General features: G+C 37.8%; 1 protein-coding gene across 2 annotated transcripts in view; it reads left to right on the forward strand.

Annotated features, from left to right (window-relative positions):
- Positions 1 to 10,860: 10,860 nt before the first annotated feature.
- Positions 10,861 to 16,462, forward strand: part of trabd2b (TraB domain containing 2B) — a 65,503-nt gene continuing 59,901 nt past the window's right edge. The window contains exons 1-2 of one of the 2 annotated variants that reach the window (XM_051903223.1): positions 10,861 to 11,303; positions 14,178 to 14,744. In XM_051903223.1, coding sequence (XP_051759183.1) covers positions 11,193 to 11,303; positions 14,178 to 14,744 — 678 coding nt within the window. In that variant the 5' untranslated portion in view covers positions 10,861 to 11,192. Of the gene's footprint in view, positions 11,304 to 14,174; positions 14,745 to 16,462 lie in introns of both variants that reach the window. The other variant, XM_051903222.1, reaches the window with a different exon arrangement.

Raw genomic sequence — 16,462 nt, forward strand, 5'->3', positions numbered from 1 at the left:
ATGGTTCCAGTAATCCATGTCCTGCTTGTCTTCAGCAAACTGTTTACGGGCTTTCTTGTGCATCATCTTTAGAAGAGGCTTCCTTCTGGGACGACAGGCATGCAGACCAGTTTGATGCAGTGTGCGGCATATGGTCTGAGCACTGACAGGCTGACCCCCCACCCCTTCAACCTCTGCAGCAATGCTGGCAGCACTCATACGTCTAATTCCCAAACACAACCTCTGGATATGACGCTGAGCACGTGCACTCAACTTTGGTCAACCATGGCGAGGCCTGTTCTGAGTGGAACCTGTCCTGTTAAACCGCTGTATGGTCTTGGCCACCGTGCTGCAGCTCAGTTTCAGGGTCTTGGCAATCTTCTTATAGCCTACGCCATCTTTATGTAGAGCAACAGTTCTTTTTTTCAGATCCTCAGAGAGTTCTTTGCCATGAGGTGCCATGTTGAACTTCCAGTGACCAGTATGAGAGAGTGAGAGTGATAACACCAAATTTAACACACCTGAGACCTTGTAACACTAACGAGTCACATGACACCGGGGAGAGAAAATGGCTAATTGGGCCCAATTTGGACATTTTCACTTAGAGGTGTACTCACTTTTGTGGCTAGCAGTTTAGACATTAATGGCTGTGTGTTGAGTTATTTTGAGGGGACAGCAAATTTACACTGTTATACAAGCTGTACACTCACTACTTTACATTGTAGCAAAGTGTCATTTCTTCAGTGTTGTCACATGAAAAGATATAATAAAATATTTACAATAATGTGGGGGGTGTACTCACTTCTGTGAGATAATGTATATCTGACTATGCTATGCTTATCTTGTGGCATAAGCACACAAGTTCACGTAATCATTTTGAATTACTCAAAAATATTCTTAGAACTCTCTTCCTTTTTTATGGAAAAAAGGTTTATTTAACTTAACAATAATACGTGACAGTTTAGCTGTGATCTCATTCAGAATTTGAGACTGCAGTACCAGCATGCTTCTCATCCATCCATGCATCATTTAAACCTGACACATGATGATAAGACAACATGATGATGCTACGATCGGCTGTGGCTTGTCTTAAGAAAGGAGTTCTGCAAACAGAAACAAATAAAGGAGTTTCATAACATGTCTCCATGTGGCTGGAATCTGTGTTTGACAGTGGAGTGGAAAAAAATGAAGAGGATGACTGTTGTTTATTATGTCTGAGCATAAGGCACTCATCTCATTGAAATCAAATTGAGGGAAACGCTGCTATATCACGTACAGCATCTGAGATGTGATGTAACTCAACACCGGGAAATCTGCAACTCTCTGAGATTGATTTAAGAGGAATCAGCATCACATCTTTGATGCCACATGAATCTGGCTGGATCATGAGCACAGCCATTAATCAAGCTTTCTGCCTTCATACGGGCCTTGCTGTGTTTTCAACCCCCTGTTGAGTGGTGTGTGTTTTAGGCAAACATAGTTCTTCACCTTTGCCCACACATTTAAAATAAACCCCTACAGGCTTTAGTGGAGTCCAGCCCAGTGGAAATGAGTCTAGCTGGAGCTTTAGAACTGCAAACCCTTGTGAAAAAAGAAGGACATTTGCGTATACTTTTTTTTTTTTTTTAAGTACTCATTATGAAAAGGATATATCCTTTAAAATATCTTCTTTTGTGTTCCGCAGAAGAAATAAATTCACACAGGTTTGAAACAACTTGAGGGTGAGTAAATGATGACAGAATTTTCATTTTTGGGTGAACTATCCCTTTAAGTGCAAACTGAATGTAATGTTTTCAGACACTTACTCCATGTCATTTACAATTAAATGAAAATGTATTATATTTTAAATGCATATTAAGTTAAAGCGTACTGCTGAATGTACTGACAAACATGTACTTGTAAACTAAAACTTTAATGTCACTTTTATGGTCATGTAATTATTTGTAATTAGTCTTTTGTAATTATAAAGTTGCAATTTAATACATTTAAAATATATTACCTTTAAAAGTATATCGAATAACATTGTTAAAATTATAAACAAGTACTTTATACGTAGTAGGCTATTAGTCAACACATCAAAATACATGCATACTTTCAAGTAAAACTTTTAAGCTGACATTATAAAATGCACCTCACTTTAAAAGTGTAACCCCCAGTTTCACAGACAAGGCTTAAGCTAGTCCCAGACTAAAATGCATGTTTGAGCTGTTTTAACTGAAAGCAACAGATCTTAAAATATGTCAGTGACATTGTTTTGTATCAAGATGCACACCAGTAATGTTTTTTTCTAGTGAACATTTATAAAACCTACTTAAATGCCCTAATTGAACTAAAGTCTAATCCTGGCTTAGGCTAAGCCCTGTCTGTGAAACCGGGCCTAAGTGTAAGAAACATGAAAGTGTACTCTCTTTAAAGGGATAGTTCACCCAAAAATGAAAATTATGCCATGATTTACTTACCCTCAAGCCATCCAAGGTGTATATGACTATCTTCTTTCAGACGAACACAATCGGAGATATATTTAAAAATATCCTGGCTCATCCAAGCTTTATAATGGTAGTGAATGGGGGACACAATTTTGAAGCCCAAAAAAAATGCATCCATCCATCGTAAAAATAATCCATATGGCTCCAGGGGGTTAATAAAGGCCTTCTAAAGCGAAGCAATGGGTATTTGTAAGAAAAAATATCTTTATTTAAAAACTTAAAAATATTTAAAACTTTATAAATAAAATAACTAGCTTCCGGCAGACGACCATACGCATACTACGCAAGTCGATTCGCGCCACAAGAGTAACCCCTGACGCGATATATTGCGAGTATCGTAAGCTTAGACGCCACTCGCGATTTAAACAAATAGCGCTGTGCAACAAACTCAAGCTCCTCTACTATCGAAATCCTCCAACATTTCTCTTTAAAAATTCTCGTTTTGTTCGTCATTGCGTCATTATAGTTAATAAAGTTTTAAATATGGATATTTTTCTTACAAAAACCCATCGTTTCCCTTCAGAAGGCCTTTATTAGCCCCCTATGGATTATTTTTATGATGGATGGATGCAGTTTTTTGGGCTTCAAAATCATGCCCCCCAATTCACCACAATTATAACGCTTGGATGAGCCAGGACATTTTTAAATATATCTCCGATTGTGTTCGTTAGAAAGTAGATAGTCATATGGGATGGCTTGAGGGTGAGTAAATCATGGGATATATTTCATTTTTGGGTGAACTATCCCTTTAATTTCACTTATGACCTTTTATTTTTTATTATTTTTTATATTTACTTTTAAGATTTGAAGTACACTACAAGTGCACATTCAATATAAATTAGAGTACTTCTTTTCTATTTGGAAGACTTTGATTAATGTGACTAGATGAAGACTTTGATTAGATTGACATCCAGCATCAGTACCTGGATCAGCCATTCAAAAGACTAGATGACCACCTCATCATTCAAGTTACTGATAAATATGATTTCATAATGAATATGATAATGATTTCAATGCTACACTTCGTGACGTGAATGATTCATTCACATACTTGTATAATTTCTTCCATACAAACATATGTTGTGCGTGAACTGCGTCTGCACAAACATGTGGCACGTCAGGCCACGGCCGCTGGCAGGACAATAAACAAATCACCAAATGAAAACAGCATAACGCATGTTTCCTTTTCCTAGGCGTACTGTAGATTACAGTAAAAGCTCAGACACATGCTCAGAATCAGCAAGAGAAGCAGAAAATGAGAGCTGAGCTTTTCCTGGAAGCGCCCACACTCATTGTTTTTTTTTTTTTCTCGGTTATGTGCCGTTTGTTGGGAAGAGGGGTGGTGTGATCATTTAAAGGATGAAGGGTCGGATGTTTCCTAGGCTTTATCATGTCTCTACTGACAGCTTCTCTTTGCTTCTGGGTTGAGCCAGAGAGCAACAACTGTTTGTGAGCTGAAATTGAAAACATGTAGTTGAAGAAAAGGCAGGCTCTGATTGTGCTGTTTACTGACAGTACAGGATGAAAAAAAACTGTAGAGGAAAGCATGATTGTGGTGTCAGAGAGTGCAGAATCTGTCATGGCAACCAAAAGCAGAGGTTTTTTTTTTTTTTTTTTTTTTAACTTCAGCATCCTTTTTTCCTCCTGAGAAAATTACTTGCATTTTTAGTATCCCTGGAGAGCTTTGAGTCATTGAATTTGTTTTAGTCTACCCTTTCAGTCAATTATTCAAGACAAAAAAACGCTGGTAAGGATTTTTATTTATCCAGTGAAGCATTTACAGGCATCATCTCTTGTGCAAAATTACACAAGCATGACAAGAAAGTGATGTAGTTTGAAAGAAATTGTAATGCACTTCTCCAAGCATTTAAAAATGGCATTGCAATTCTGCCCATTTGACAGACTGGGGAAGCAGTCCACAACTCTCTCCCATGGCTTGCTGGCCTGCTTTGATTTATCTATGATTGCAGAGACAGAAATAATCAGCACAAACTCAAATCACAGCGCGGACACACAAACATTTAAAGGTGCCAACATGAGAAAGGTAACCATCAGTTCAGCTATTTTTCAGGACTTCAGAGATGTCTTTATACCAACATATGATCTAAAGAGGTTCTTTTGTAAAACGTGTCAAAAGAACCATTCCATTACCGGTTTTGATCATTTGATACTAATTTTTTATTCTAACTCTTTGAAAAGTTAATAGAAATGTTCATTTTCACTCCTTTCACCTTACTTAAAGTCACCATGAAATCAAAATTGAAAATTCTTATTTTTTGGGAATATTACAGTATTTATTATAAACAACTTATCTGTACAAATCATTACTATAATTTTAATTTTTGTGGTGACGTTGATCTGAGACCATGGTGTGCTGTAGTCCGCTTTTTTAGCCTACTGTTAGCTTTTTATATCTGACGACTTTATTTAGGCTTCAAAATGTATAAATGTTGTGTTAACTTGTAAAGATTATCTTGATAGACAAAACGTGTAAGTGTCATAACCCTTTGTTAAACACAGAGCTTATTTTTTGCGATTTTCCAAAAGTCTATGGGAAAAATGCATTGGCTTTCGATCGAGGGAGCCCGTGCGCCGCTAACCTCTGGGTTGGCCTACAAAAACACGTCATCCCTGAGGTACTCTATAGCAAACCACAACCATCTAATGATCCAGTCAATTCACGATGGACAAAATTAAATCCCGCCCTACATTTTTTTTGTTTGAAAAGCCGTTTCACTCTGATATACTGTACATCACAATAGAGAAGAAAATACTATTGCGACTTCTGTTTCATGCCGACTGTAATAAAAGTACAAAAATTCTGTTTCTGTTTTACAACAATATTTTTTATAAATTTAATAAAATATATGTATAATGTATGAAATATTTGTAATAAATATATTTATTATTATTACATTTTTATACATATTTATACATTTTTACATATAATATTTAAAATATTGTTGTACATTTAGAACTTTTATTAAGGTACAAATTTTTGCAGAAGAGATGCAGTTGTCCTGTAAGTAATTAACTGGATTAATAATAATAATAATAATAATAATAATCTTTCAGCATTTACATATTTTCCACTGTAAACAATATGCATAAAAATACAAAGTTCTGTCATGAAACTCTAGATGGCGCAGACTAGGATAGATCCTTAAAGGGTTAGTTCACCCAAAAATGAACATTTTCATGTCGTTCCAAACCCGTAAGACCTTTGTTCATCTTCAGAACACAAATTAGGATATTTTTGATGAAATCCGAGAGCTCCGATAGACTGCAACATTTTCATTTTTGGGTAAACTAACACTTTAACTCAGTCTCCTTGCAATCACATCATTCTCTAGGGCACAGCTGATTGGTTCCTGCTGTATCAGTAGCCAATGAGCTCAACCTTGAAATATTGGGTCAGCATTTGCTGTAGCAGTTGCAGCATGCTTTCAGAAACCCTTCTTCTTCCCCAGCTCCACCTGTATAGAGCAGCAACATGTCTTACTTGCTCACAGCAGCTTGTCGTGTATCTACTGGCAGTATAAGTCCCGTATAGCCATTGTCATAGCCATAACCATGCCAAAAACTCCAAGAGTTGTCATGATAGAAATGTATTAATAATAACTAAATGTATTGATTATTGATTCAAAAAGACTAGGCTTCTTTGTCATATTTTTACAAAGTACACACACACAGCTTATATCCAATGCCTAAACATTTCAAAATCTGACAAGCAATCCAGGTCAAGAAACTAAGATGTTCTTTAAGAACACTGGAAAAACGCTGGATAAACATGGTTAAGATTTCACCACTCATAAAAACCCCACACAGCACGCTGCAGCCAGGAAACTGGCCTCTCCATATTTTCTTAGGCAGCACTCTGGCCACCCCCCACCCAATTCTGTCTCAAACACACACACATAAGTACATTTTAAACAGAAGATGATATACTACATCTAATGGCGTGTCAGTACATTGTGATTGGCAAATTTATGACAATAAATGTTTGCCTGCTTTGGTCAGATTAAGTGCTCTTGGAAACCCTATAATTACATGGTCAGAGAATATATGATTTACACCGGCTTCAGTATGGAGTACCTTTTTCCCTGTGGGAAATTCTGGATCCCCGTTGCCAGTCTGCTATGTATTAGCATCTCTTGGACAAAGATAAGCCGATTTGCGGTGAATGTGAATGAACTGCTGCCTGACAATGATGCCCTGGTTATTTCCATAATATTATGATTTCTTTTGTTCAAATCTAGACTTCCAGGTCTCAGTATATTAAACCACCACAATCTTTAACCAGCAGTAATTTTGGAGCTCTTTGTACAGTTGCATCATGAATAGATTCAGTTCGGCAGTCTATTCAGACTGTAACACTGAGAGACCCCAGTAACAGATGAAGCCATAGCAGGGGTCCCCCACAGATCATCATGCAATTACACACATAATCTCTGATCTAAAAAGAAAAGACTGTTGCATTATGGGAAGCTTTTGTTTGCGAGCTCTTTGATGTGATTGTTCAGTGTCTTCTGAGGTTATGAACACAGTAAATGTGCACAGAAACGCTCTTTTTCCACTCTCTGTCCTATACATACACTAACAAGTCTGTTAAGCCTATTCCAACATCAAACAAACAAAGCTAAACAATTCCATCCACAGTTTCCGATATTCCCTGGAAGCAGCAACCCTTTCAAATTCGATCTGTAAGAAATTCCATCATAGTCTCACAAAAAACGAACAACCATCCATCTGTCGCCTTCCCATCTTATCGTCATCTGAATCTCTCCACTTCCCCCCTCTCACTTTCACTCTTTCGCTCCATCTCTCTCATACTGATTCATGAGATAGCCTGACAGTCTTTGTCTGCGTGTGAGCACACGCCAGTAAAGCACATAGTTCAAACAGTCGTAAACAGAGTCATTCTTCTTTATTGTTTTTGTAGTTTGCTACACTTTGCTGTCAAAACTACACAAATTCTTCATGTTTTGGCATGAAAATTGTGAAATCTTAAACCTTTTTTTTCTCCACAGGCTTATTAGTTCACTTAACTCAGAGCCTCGTGTTTATTCTAGTGACTCCTAAACGACACTTGCAACCCCTTTCTGTGAGGACCGCTTTGCCCCCTACTGTCCTAGGAAATCCAGAATGCCAGAAACCACAACAATACCTCAATATTGACAGGCTGTGTTGTTTTGGGTTTGGGCGACAGTTTAAAATTTTAGTCGAAGCCAGATTACCACTGACTGCAGTATTGTATCATGTTTGGCTACAGAACAGACACTGTCTATCTGTCAGGATGAGCAGCAGTCTGGGCTAGGTTGTTTTTATTTTAATTTCTTCATAACCCTAAACCCTCTCACTGGGAACTTTCCCTTTTGTTTGACTTTGTCTTAAGTTACTGAGAGTAGCACAATGGCCGTTTCTCTTAGTTTGTTCTCACAAACTCTCGCAATACCATGAGTGGGCAATAGAGGGCACTGTTTTAAAGATCAACAAGTTAAGCATTCACGGTATTATAATGGACACAGCAGGTAGGCTAATGCACCAAAAATATATCAAAAATTAGCACAAGCTCAAAAAAGAACAAAAAAAGACCTTCAAATATAAATGAAGACATTTGGTCTTGACTTAATCATGATTCATGAGCTCATTCGGGGGAGAGCTGTGAAATGTCAAAGCGTCAGTTCGCGGCCTCAGAAACACGAAAACACGCGACATGAGGAACCTTGAGGTGAAAGACATTACCCACTCCATCATAAAAAGCAGCTTGAAGGCATATGAGAGCGCAGACTGCTCTGTCAGCGTGTTTGTTTGGTTGAATGTCCAGTTGAAGGGTTCAGTCTGACGATGAGGTGAATGAATGCAGATACGAACTATGACAGCGCTGTGACCATTGAAAACATACACGCTCTTAGGCTTATGATTCCCAAGGCATCCATTAAAGAAACAACCAGAACATTAACTTTTAAATGTTTTATTTCCACTCTCCGCGTGCACAATATATGTGCTTCAAGTTCTGGAGCAGATCCAGGAATATTCGCGCACTCACCAGCCAAGAATGTGAAAATCACCCTCAGACCCCGAGCTCTTCCAAGGCGTCGTTTCAACAGGTAAATGCTGCAGGTGGCCACAGGTGATACAGAAGACACGTACGAAGGTAAAAACCCTCCATAACAGAAAACACAATGAGAGAAGGCAGATGTGGGCTCAAATTGACATTCACTATGCGAGTAACAGTCAAATAAACCCGCTAAACGGCACATACGTTTAATGAGCCGTAGAATAACACAATTAAAAGGGATTATCTATCATTCAGACTGAAAACTGATCCTCACTGACGCTCTTACTGTAACTAGAGCACGTGGGGTAAACTGCGAGGAACATTTTAGCTAGAGCCGTTCATTACGTTACTGTAACCAGATATATAATTTAATCGTTCATCAACACTTGTGATTGAAGCGTGCTGCTTTAAAACATACTGATACTGCACATCATCAAGGCCTGGTTGAGCAGGCTCACACTCACATAAACAAATATAAGGTTGTAATCAGTGTGGTGTAATCACTGAGCCGACAGAAAATATACAGTAGGTAAGAGCAAGTACGCTGGAGTTGGAGCCACATACAGGACCTGTGGAGAGTCTGGAGAATGAGACGTGATAGAAACACAAAGGGGCTCTTGTGTCAACCCTCTCTGCTGTCACCAGCGGAGCTCTATGTAGCACTCGTTTTGAAGGATCCGTATGATTAATTGCCCACTACTTGACACTGTCACTCGGCCGTCCACTCGGACAATAACACGGGTCACGGCACCAGAGCTGGCACTGCGGAAACACGACAACTGGCTTTCAGCACAGCCATTCATCCACCAGTGGTACTGGCCGAAATGACACATCCTTAAGACCTGGAATGAAAAACAAACTTAAAATATATTTTTGCAGGCATTACTTCCTACAATGTTTGAATCCATTAATCATAGCTACGCCTGTGATCCAGTACACGTCAATGCAAAAATGATTAAGTCAATGGCCACAACATATTACTGTCAAATAGATGGTGACAGTGATGAATTGAGGGTAAACGGTACAATATGTCAGAAACTAAACATTTAAGTGTTAAAAGACCCCGATTGCATTCTATATGGTGAATGTGATTTCACGAAGTACATGTTCCTGGATTAACATCTTTGTTGATCCTAGAATAACATTCCAATCAACCAATAAGATTTGAGGGACAATACAGTTAATGTCAAGTTTAGGCTTGGGTTAGGTGTTTCTATATCATTTCCCTCTGATTTTATGGATGTTATGGGTAGGGTTAAGTTTAGAGGTAGGGATAGGGTTAGGACTAAATTTTCGGACAGGAATGATGTTCCAGGATCAACAAAATATACTGTATGATCCAGGAACATGTCTTACTTGGCAAAATCACAGTGACCTTTCTATACAGAATGCTGCGAATTCATGAAGAACGTGTCAGTTTGTTCTGTATATCATGGAAAAGAATCAAAAGGAAAAAAGTCATCTTAAGAACGAAATATGCAGTTTTAATAGAAAAAAGTATGTAAAAGTTATAACTGATAGGTTAGATTAATGGATAAATTTCACAATAAAATATTTTAAAATGTGATTAAGAAAGTAAAAACTATGAATTATAGCATATTTTACAGTGCAAATCTATATTTAACAATATAATAGCCTACATGCACATATGTAATGATAAAAATGTATTTTTAGTAAAATTACAAATTATAATTTACACTGAAACACAGTAAAAGGCATTCCCAGAAGTCATCACATTCTTATCTACTTACATTTCTAATTACTTTTTACAGTTATGCACATTAGGGTGTAACACCTTGTGTTGTTTAGTTAATGCTTTTACTGTCACGTGTGTTACCCTGGATGGTGTTTTGTGTAACACAGTAGGCTACTAACTGCCTATACATATATTAGTGGCCTAATAGTTCATCACGTGGTTTGATAAATCCTACCGTCTGTAAAATTCTGGTTGTTATTAGTAAGCCTGGAATATTAACATTATTATAGCCTACTGTAGTAGATGATATAGTTACAGTAGCCTACTATATGAAATGTAAAATATACAGCACAAAACGTCTTCCGTAATGACCGAAACGTCGTCAGGTGAATTTCTGGCGACAAAAGCTGTTCATTTCACAGCAAATTTAACAGGATTTTTTTTTTTTTTTATAGTGTAAAGTCCACGTACTAAAGAAAAGTCTTCATCTAATGAAAAATTTAATATTTTCAATATATATGCTAAGGATTCTGTTCCATTCCATGACCGTCGAAAATGCTACACACTCTCGTCCCTCCAAAAGAACCTGCTCTCCCCTCCTCTTGTAAAACAAGCAGAGGGGGAAACATTCAAGGCGTTTCACGTTCTCGGCGCAGTTAAACTGGAAACTTGAGGGACGCAGCGCAGAGTTTGTGCTCTCCACAGCTGGGCAGCTGGAGAGAGAGAGAGAGAGAGAGAGAGAGCGAAAGAGAGAGAGAGACAGGAGACAACGCGAATCTCTTTGAAAGTCTGGGGGGAGTAGAATGGCGGAGGGGCAGAATGCTTCCCTTTCGAGACGGCAAATGTGAGCCCATTATCATAACCGGCAGAAAACACTTCATTTGTGCTGTGAAACCAGGAAAAACTTGTAAACAACAGAGGTAACGGAGCTGAGGGAAACGCGAGGTGTCTTGTGCCCTCTCATCTCGAAATGAACTGTCACTCGGGACTACGATGGTTGGTAACTTTATGCGCTTTCTTTCAAGTGGGCTCACACCGGGACACGCACGAGAGCACGCGGCAATGTGACAAGCCCGTATCGGTGAGTTTATCTCATACGCATTTTCTGCAGTTGCTTCGCGCGCAATGCACGCACCTTGGAGATTCTAAATGGCATGTTAACAAGATATATCTTGCATTATATTATAAACAGATTGATTCGCTGTTTGATCTTCTCCGCTGCTGATGTGGGCTATTTTAAAGAGGTGCTTTTATTATCAACAAGTGACATTTTTCAGATTGTCAAGACACTAAGTCAAAATTATTAGAATGGATGTAGGCCTAATAAAAGTTCAGTTTGGGTTTTTTTAGTTGAATAAATTAAAGAAAATTGAATTAATTAAAAATAGATACATTTATCTTTGTATCAAACTAAAATTCCATCTGATCACTAAAATAAGTCTAAAATTATTTTAACATAAAACATTAACTTGCTGTGAGGTTCAGTGAGGTCTTATTATTCCGCACGATATTGTACTCTTCGTATTATTATAAACAACACCAAATATAGCCTACATAATATTAAAAAATAAAATAGTTATCAAATAAATGGCTAGTGGCATTATAATCGCAATAGAAACAATTATTTTAATATAATTATAATTCGATTTATTGCATTCCAGTTAATAATTGAGCCATAGGATAATATGTTGTTTTAAAACAATTATTTTAGTGGCGTCCAGCCAACCGCGTGTCACTTCTTGTCATATATTCATAGGAATCCGGGCCTGAAAAATGAATTTTTGTGCCAAGTGAAATACTGTTAAACTCTTGCCAGTGCAATGCCAGTTTATGTGTCAAAGGAAAAAGGGGGAAGCCCACGGGTGAATAGACTTCAAATGCATTTATATGGGAAAAAATCACTGACCCCCATAAACTGATCGAGTTTCAGTGAGACGAGAACTGTTAAAGTAGTTATCGAGCATATTTACTTCATTATGATTTGGCATGTGCGCGAGGCTGTTTAACGCAATTAAAGTCTCGCTTTCATCTGAGCCATTCAGTGTGTGGAGGAGAGAATTCATCATCGGTCAAGGTGAAAATCATAAGAAAAGATGTATTATATTCCTTTAAACATATTGACTATCTCAACATTCAATAGTGTTTGTGTATATTTAGGCAAAAATGCAACAGGCTTTGTTAAATATAATCCGAATATTAATGCATTATGCACGCAAAAGTTCTGCCAGTTTAACTTTCTATTTGTTTTGACAATTAATGTTTATATTTTCCTGGAGATTTATATCGTTAATGGCCTCATTGTCCAGGACATGACCTGTGCATTCTTTATGTAATTCATAATGCGCGAGTACTGCGAGGCCTGTTTTTGGTTAAGAAATTACTCCATAAAACAGAGCAGAGGGTCTGCGAATGTGACCTGCTAATACAGAATTACTTTCGTGTATAAGCTTCTCTCCAGTAAAGCTGGTCAGTGTTTGAGTCATTTTCACAGGTGTCCATAAAAGCTAATATGAAGACATGAGCGTCGCACATGGCCATACAAGACATAGAAAAAAAAGGAATAAAGGAATATAAATAACTGCAGACGTTAGCAACAATGACAATAATGATGTGCGATAAAATGGAGAAATAATTTTAAAAGCTACACTGTAAAAAAATATTTTCATGATTTGTTATCACAACATTTTTTCTTTTGTCAGATCAACTTAGATAATTAATGAGGTTCAGATAACATAATATTTTGAGTTTCTGTTGATTAAATCAATCGCCTTCATTATATTAACTAAAATTTTTAATTTCAATGAACTCAAAATTTTAAGGCAACCAGGTAAATTACTTTTTTAAGTTAAAACAACAATTATTTTTTACAGTGTAGTATTAAAACGTGCCAAGTTCTTAGAAATGTATTCATATTGATGATGGTTTCATATATATATATTTTTTAATATTTTGATTTAATGAACCTAAAATGTCACATTGTGTAACCATTAAGTAAACAGTACTAAAATACTTTATGTATACATAGCTTAATCGTTAATAAAAAAAATCATTATATATCATGTATCATTTTTCAGCATGGAGAGTTACTTACATTTACTCCATTTGATGTAAACCAAGAGATCCATTTTCATAAAAAGCGCAAAAAATGGGGGTCTTAAGGGTTCCTATCTTTTTTGTGTTTTTAGTCACATGACAGCAAAATGGCTTTCTGCATGTAACACCCTCATAAAAAATATTAAAATGACTAATTCAGAAATAATAGAAGAGGTGTATCCAAGTCATTTCAGTATGAGCTGCATTTCTTAATAGATACGGTCAAAAAAAGAGTGTGCAGAACAGCTCTGACTAGTGGTTAATAAACTGTAAACTGCTCTTTCCTGATCTGAGGTGGATGAACAATTCATTACATTTAAAGGTTGACCGTTTAAGAGAGAGTTGTTCATTGAAGGTTACATTTTACAAGGGCAAAGCTATTGACAGCCTCAGCAACTAGTAAATACTTAAGAGTTTCAGAGGGTGCAGAACAGCAGAGTTTTGCAGCTCTGCGGAGTGTAAAGGCCCTTTTTACGAGGAGAGGCACACTGTAAACTAAGAACCCCAGTTAAACATTTCCACCACAGATTTAATACGCCAGCTCTATCAGTGCACTGGCATGAACCGACTCCTCTGTGATACAGCTACTATACGGTGCTTTTTCCCCCTCAGTTTGTGAATAAGGAAAAAGTTAATACTTGTGAATGTATGACATTGTGGAATCCAGTTGAGATTGTTATATCAGTGTCCAATACTTCATCAGTGTGGTTTACTTTGATATATGTAGTTAAAAACATGGATTATGATTTTTTTTTTTAAATACTTTTCTAAATATAAAGAGTTAAAAGAAATAACCTTGATTGTATTTGTTTCAGTCCAGTGTTTTAAATCTCCTCTTCTTTCTTTTCTCTTTATCAAGCAGAAAGACATGAACTCCTTCCTGTGGACCGTGAAACGGCCTGCTCCTTACCCTCCGTCCTATCTGTTTGGGACAATCCACGTCCCCTACACTCGAGTCTGGGACTACATCCCCGAGAACTCGAAACGGGCCTTCCAGACCAGCACCAATGTTTTCTTTGAACTGGATCTGACAGATCCTCTAACCATCTCAAAACTCACAAGCTGCCAGCTTCTTCCCAACGGAGAAAACCTCCAGACGTTACTACCACGTGACCTCTACCGCCGCCTCAAGCGCCACCTGGACTACGTCAAACACATGATGCCCTTCTGGATGACGGCAGATCAGCGTGGCCGGGGACTTTATGCTGACTACCTCTTCAACGCCATCGCGGGGAACTGGGAACGCAAGAGGCCCGTATGGGTAATGCTGATGGTGAACTCGTTGACGGAAGCAGATGTTCGGTCGAGGGGAACTCCGGTGCTCGATTTGTTCTTGGCGCAGGAGGCCGAGCGTCTCGGGAAGCAGACAGGTGCTGTGGAGAGGGTGGAGGAACAGTGTCATCCCCTGAATGGACTGAACTTCTCACAGGTCAGTGAGCAGGCAACCAGACAGAGAGGCCTGTGTGTGTGTTTTGGCAAGTGTGCACGAGAGATCCGGAGGTTAAAAAAAAGGTGTTGTTATGGATTAAGTGATTACGAATATCCACCGACAGACCAGAGCAGGGAGGAAATTAGATAAAAGTTTGACAAAAAAGTCTGAAGCCACTTAAGTTAAATCAGGGGGGGAGGGAGAGCAGCTGTCAGGGTGATAGATTGGTGTGGAAATCAATGCTGAATAAAATTTATGAGGTATAGAAGGAGGAAAGAGAATGACTGTCTGCCTGTGGGGTCGCGCTGTAATCTGACACGTCTTGATTATCCTATTGCTGCCTGTCGAATGTAACATTAGAGTGAAAGATGGACAAACTTACCTAATTGCTTGATGATATGCAGGTGGAGGGTATCCAGCTTTTATTTCTGCACTGAAAAAGGAGTGGGTCAGTGATATGTATAGAGCGTAGGAGCTATATTGAACAGCCAGAGAGAGTTTTTGTTCCTTGTGTGTCACACACACACACACACACACACACATATATACATATATATGTGACCCGTGCTGGCAAAATGAGTCGGAATGCGCACAGGCTAATTTCGAGCTACAGACAAAACACGTAAAAAACGTAAATTTTGGTCGAAATTGAGGTTTTCACAAAAATTAGTTCATTAAGCCTTCGTATAGAGATCCCAATGCTCCAAATAACAATTAAACATCTAAAAGTATCTTTATTTGTACGTTTTCTGAGAGGAGTACCTTTCCTTTGACCATGAAAAATGCCATTTTCTCTGCTCACTTCTGGACGACTGGCGCTTTCCCTCAGCACAAGTTTGGTATTGTTGTAAAGCGCAGCATTCCAACTTTGTGGATATATTTACAGCGAATTCTTGATGGCATGAGTCTGAACCAATGAAATGTGATTTTCAAACTCATGCTGATGTAAACAAAACCATCTTACTTGCGCTGACTGACAGATCGGAAGCACGCGCACAAAGACGCCTCAGACAGCGCGCAATCCCGTTATACACGTACACAAAATTACAGTATTTAAAAAAAAATCTGTCTTGGCGAGTATTCACTCAAACATTATCTGTTATGTCTTAAGTGAATGTTTGGTTAACTGTTGGGGAAAAACATCTGGTGTGTAATATTAAATTAGATCCGTTTGGTACAGTAGGTCTTAATATATAGGCTGTCTGTTTCATTAATGTTAATCAAACAATTGTGGAATCATGGAAAAAAAAGTTTAATATGTATATTTTCTTATTATAGATATGGGTTTTGACTTGGTTTGTGCCAAATTTGGTGGTATTACCAGGGATTTTAAGGTATGGTTGCTAGGTGATTTTGTTTTGGAACCTTCAGAAAACTTTAACTCGTTTTTCCTCAAAATTGACTCTGCTGACTCTGTTGACTTCAAACAAGTGTAGCTCAGTCATTTTTTGTTGGATTCCAACAAACCAGTTTGAAGGTTTTCTTAATATAGAATGTGAGAATAACAATAACTTATTTTTGAAAATTTGCTCATTGCGACTTATATTGCCAGCACGGGTCACACACACACACACACATGCACACACACACACACACACACACACATATATCCACAACCTACATATATATATATATATATATATATATATATATATATATATATGCTACATATCCACAAAACACACATTCACATATACATACATACAAAAAAATATACA

The sequence above is a fragment of the Ctenopharyngodon idella genome, chromosome 8 (assembly GCF_019924925.1).
Source record: "Ctenopharyngodon idella isolate HZGC_01 chromosome 8, HZGC01, whole genome shotgun sequence".
Classification (NCBI taxonomy): Eukaryota; Metazoa; Chordata; class Actinopteri; order Cypriniformes; family Xenocyprididae; genus Ctenopharyngodon; species Ctenopharyngodon idella.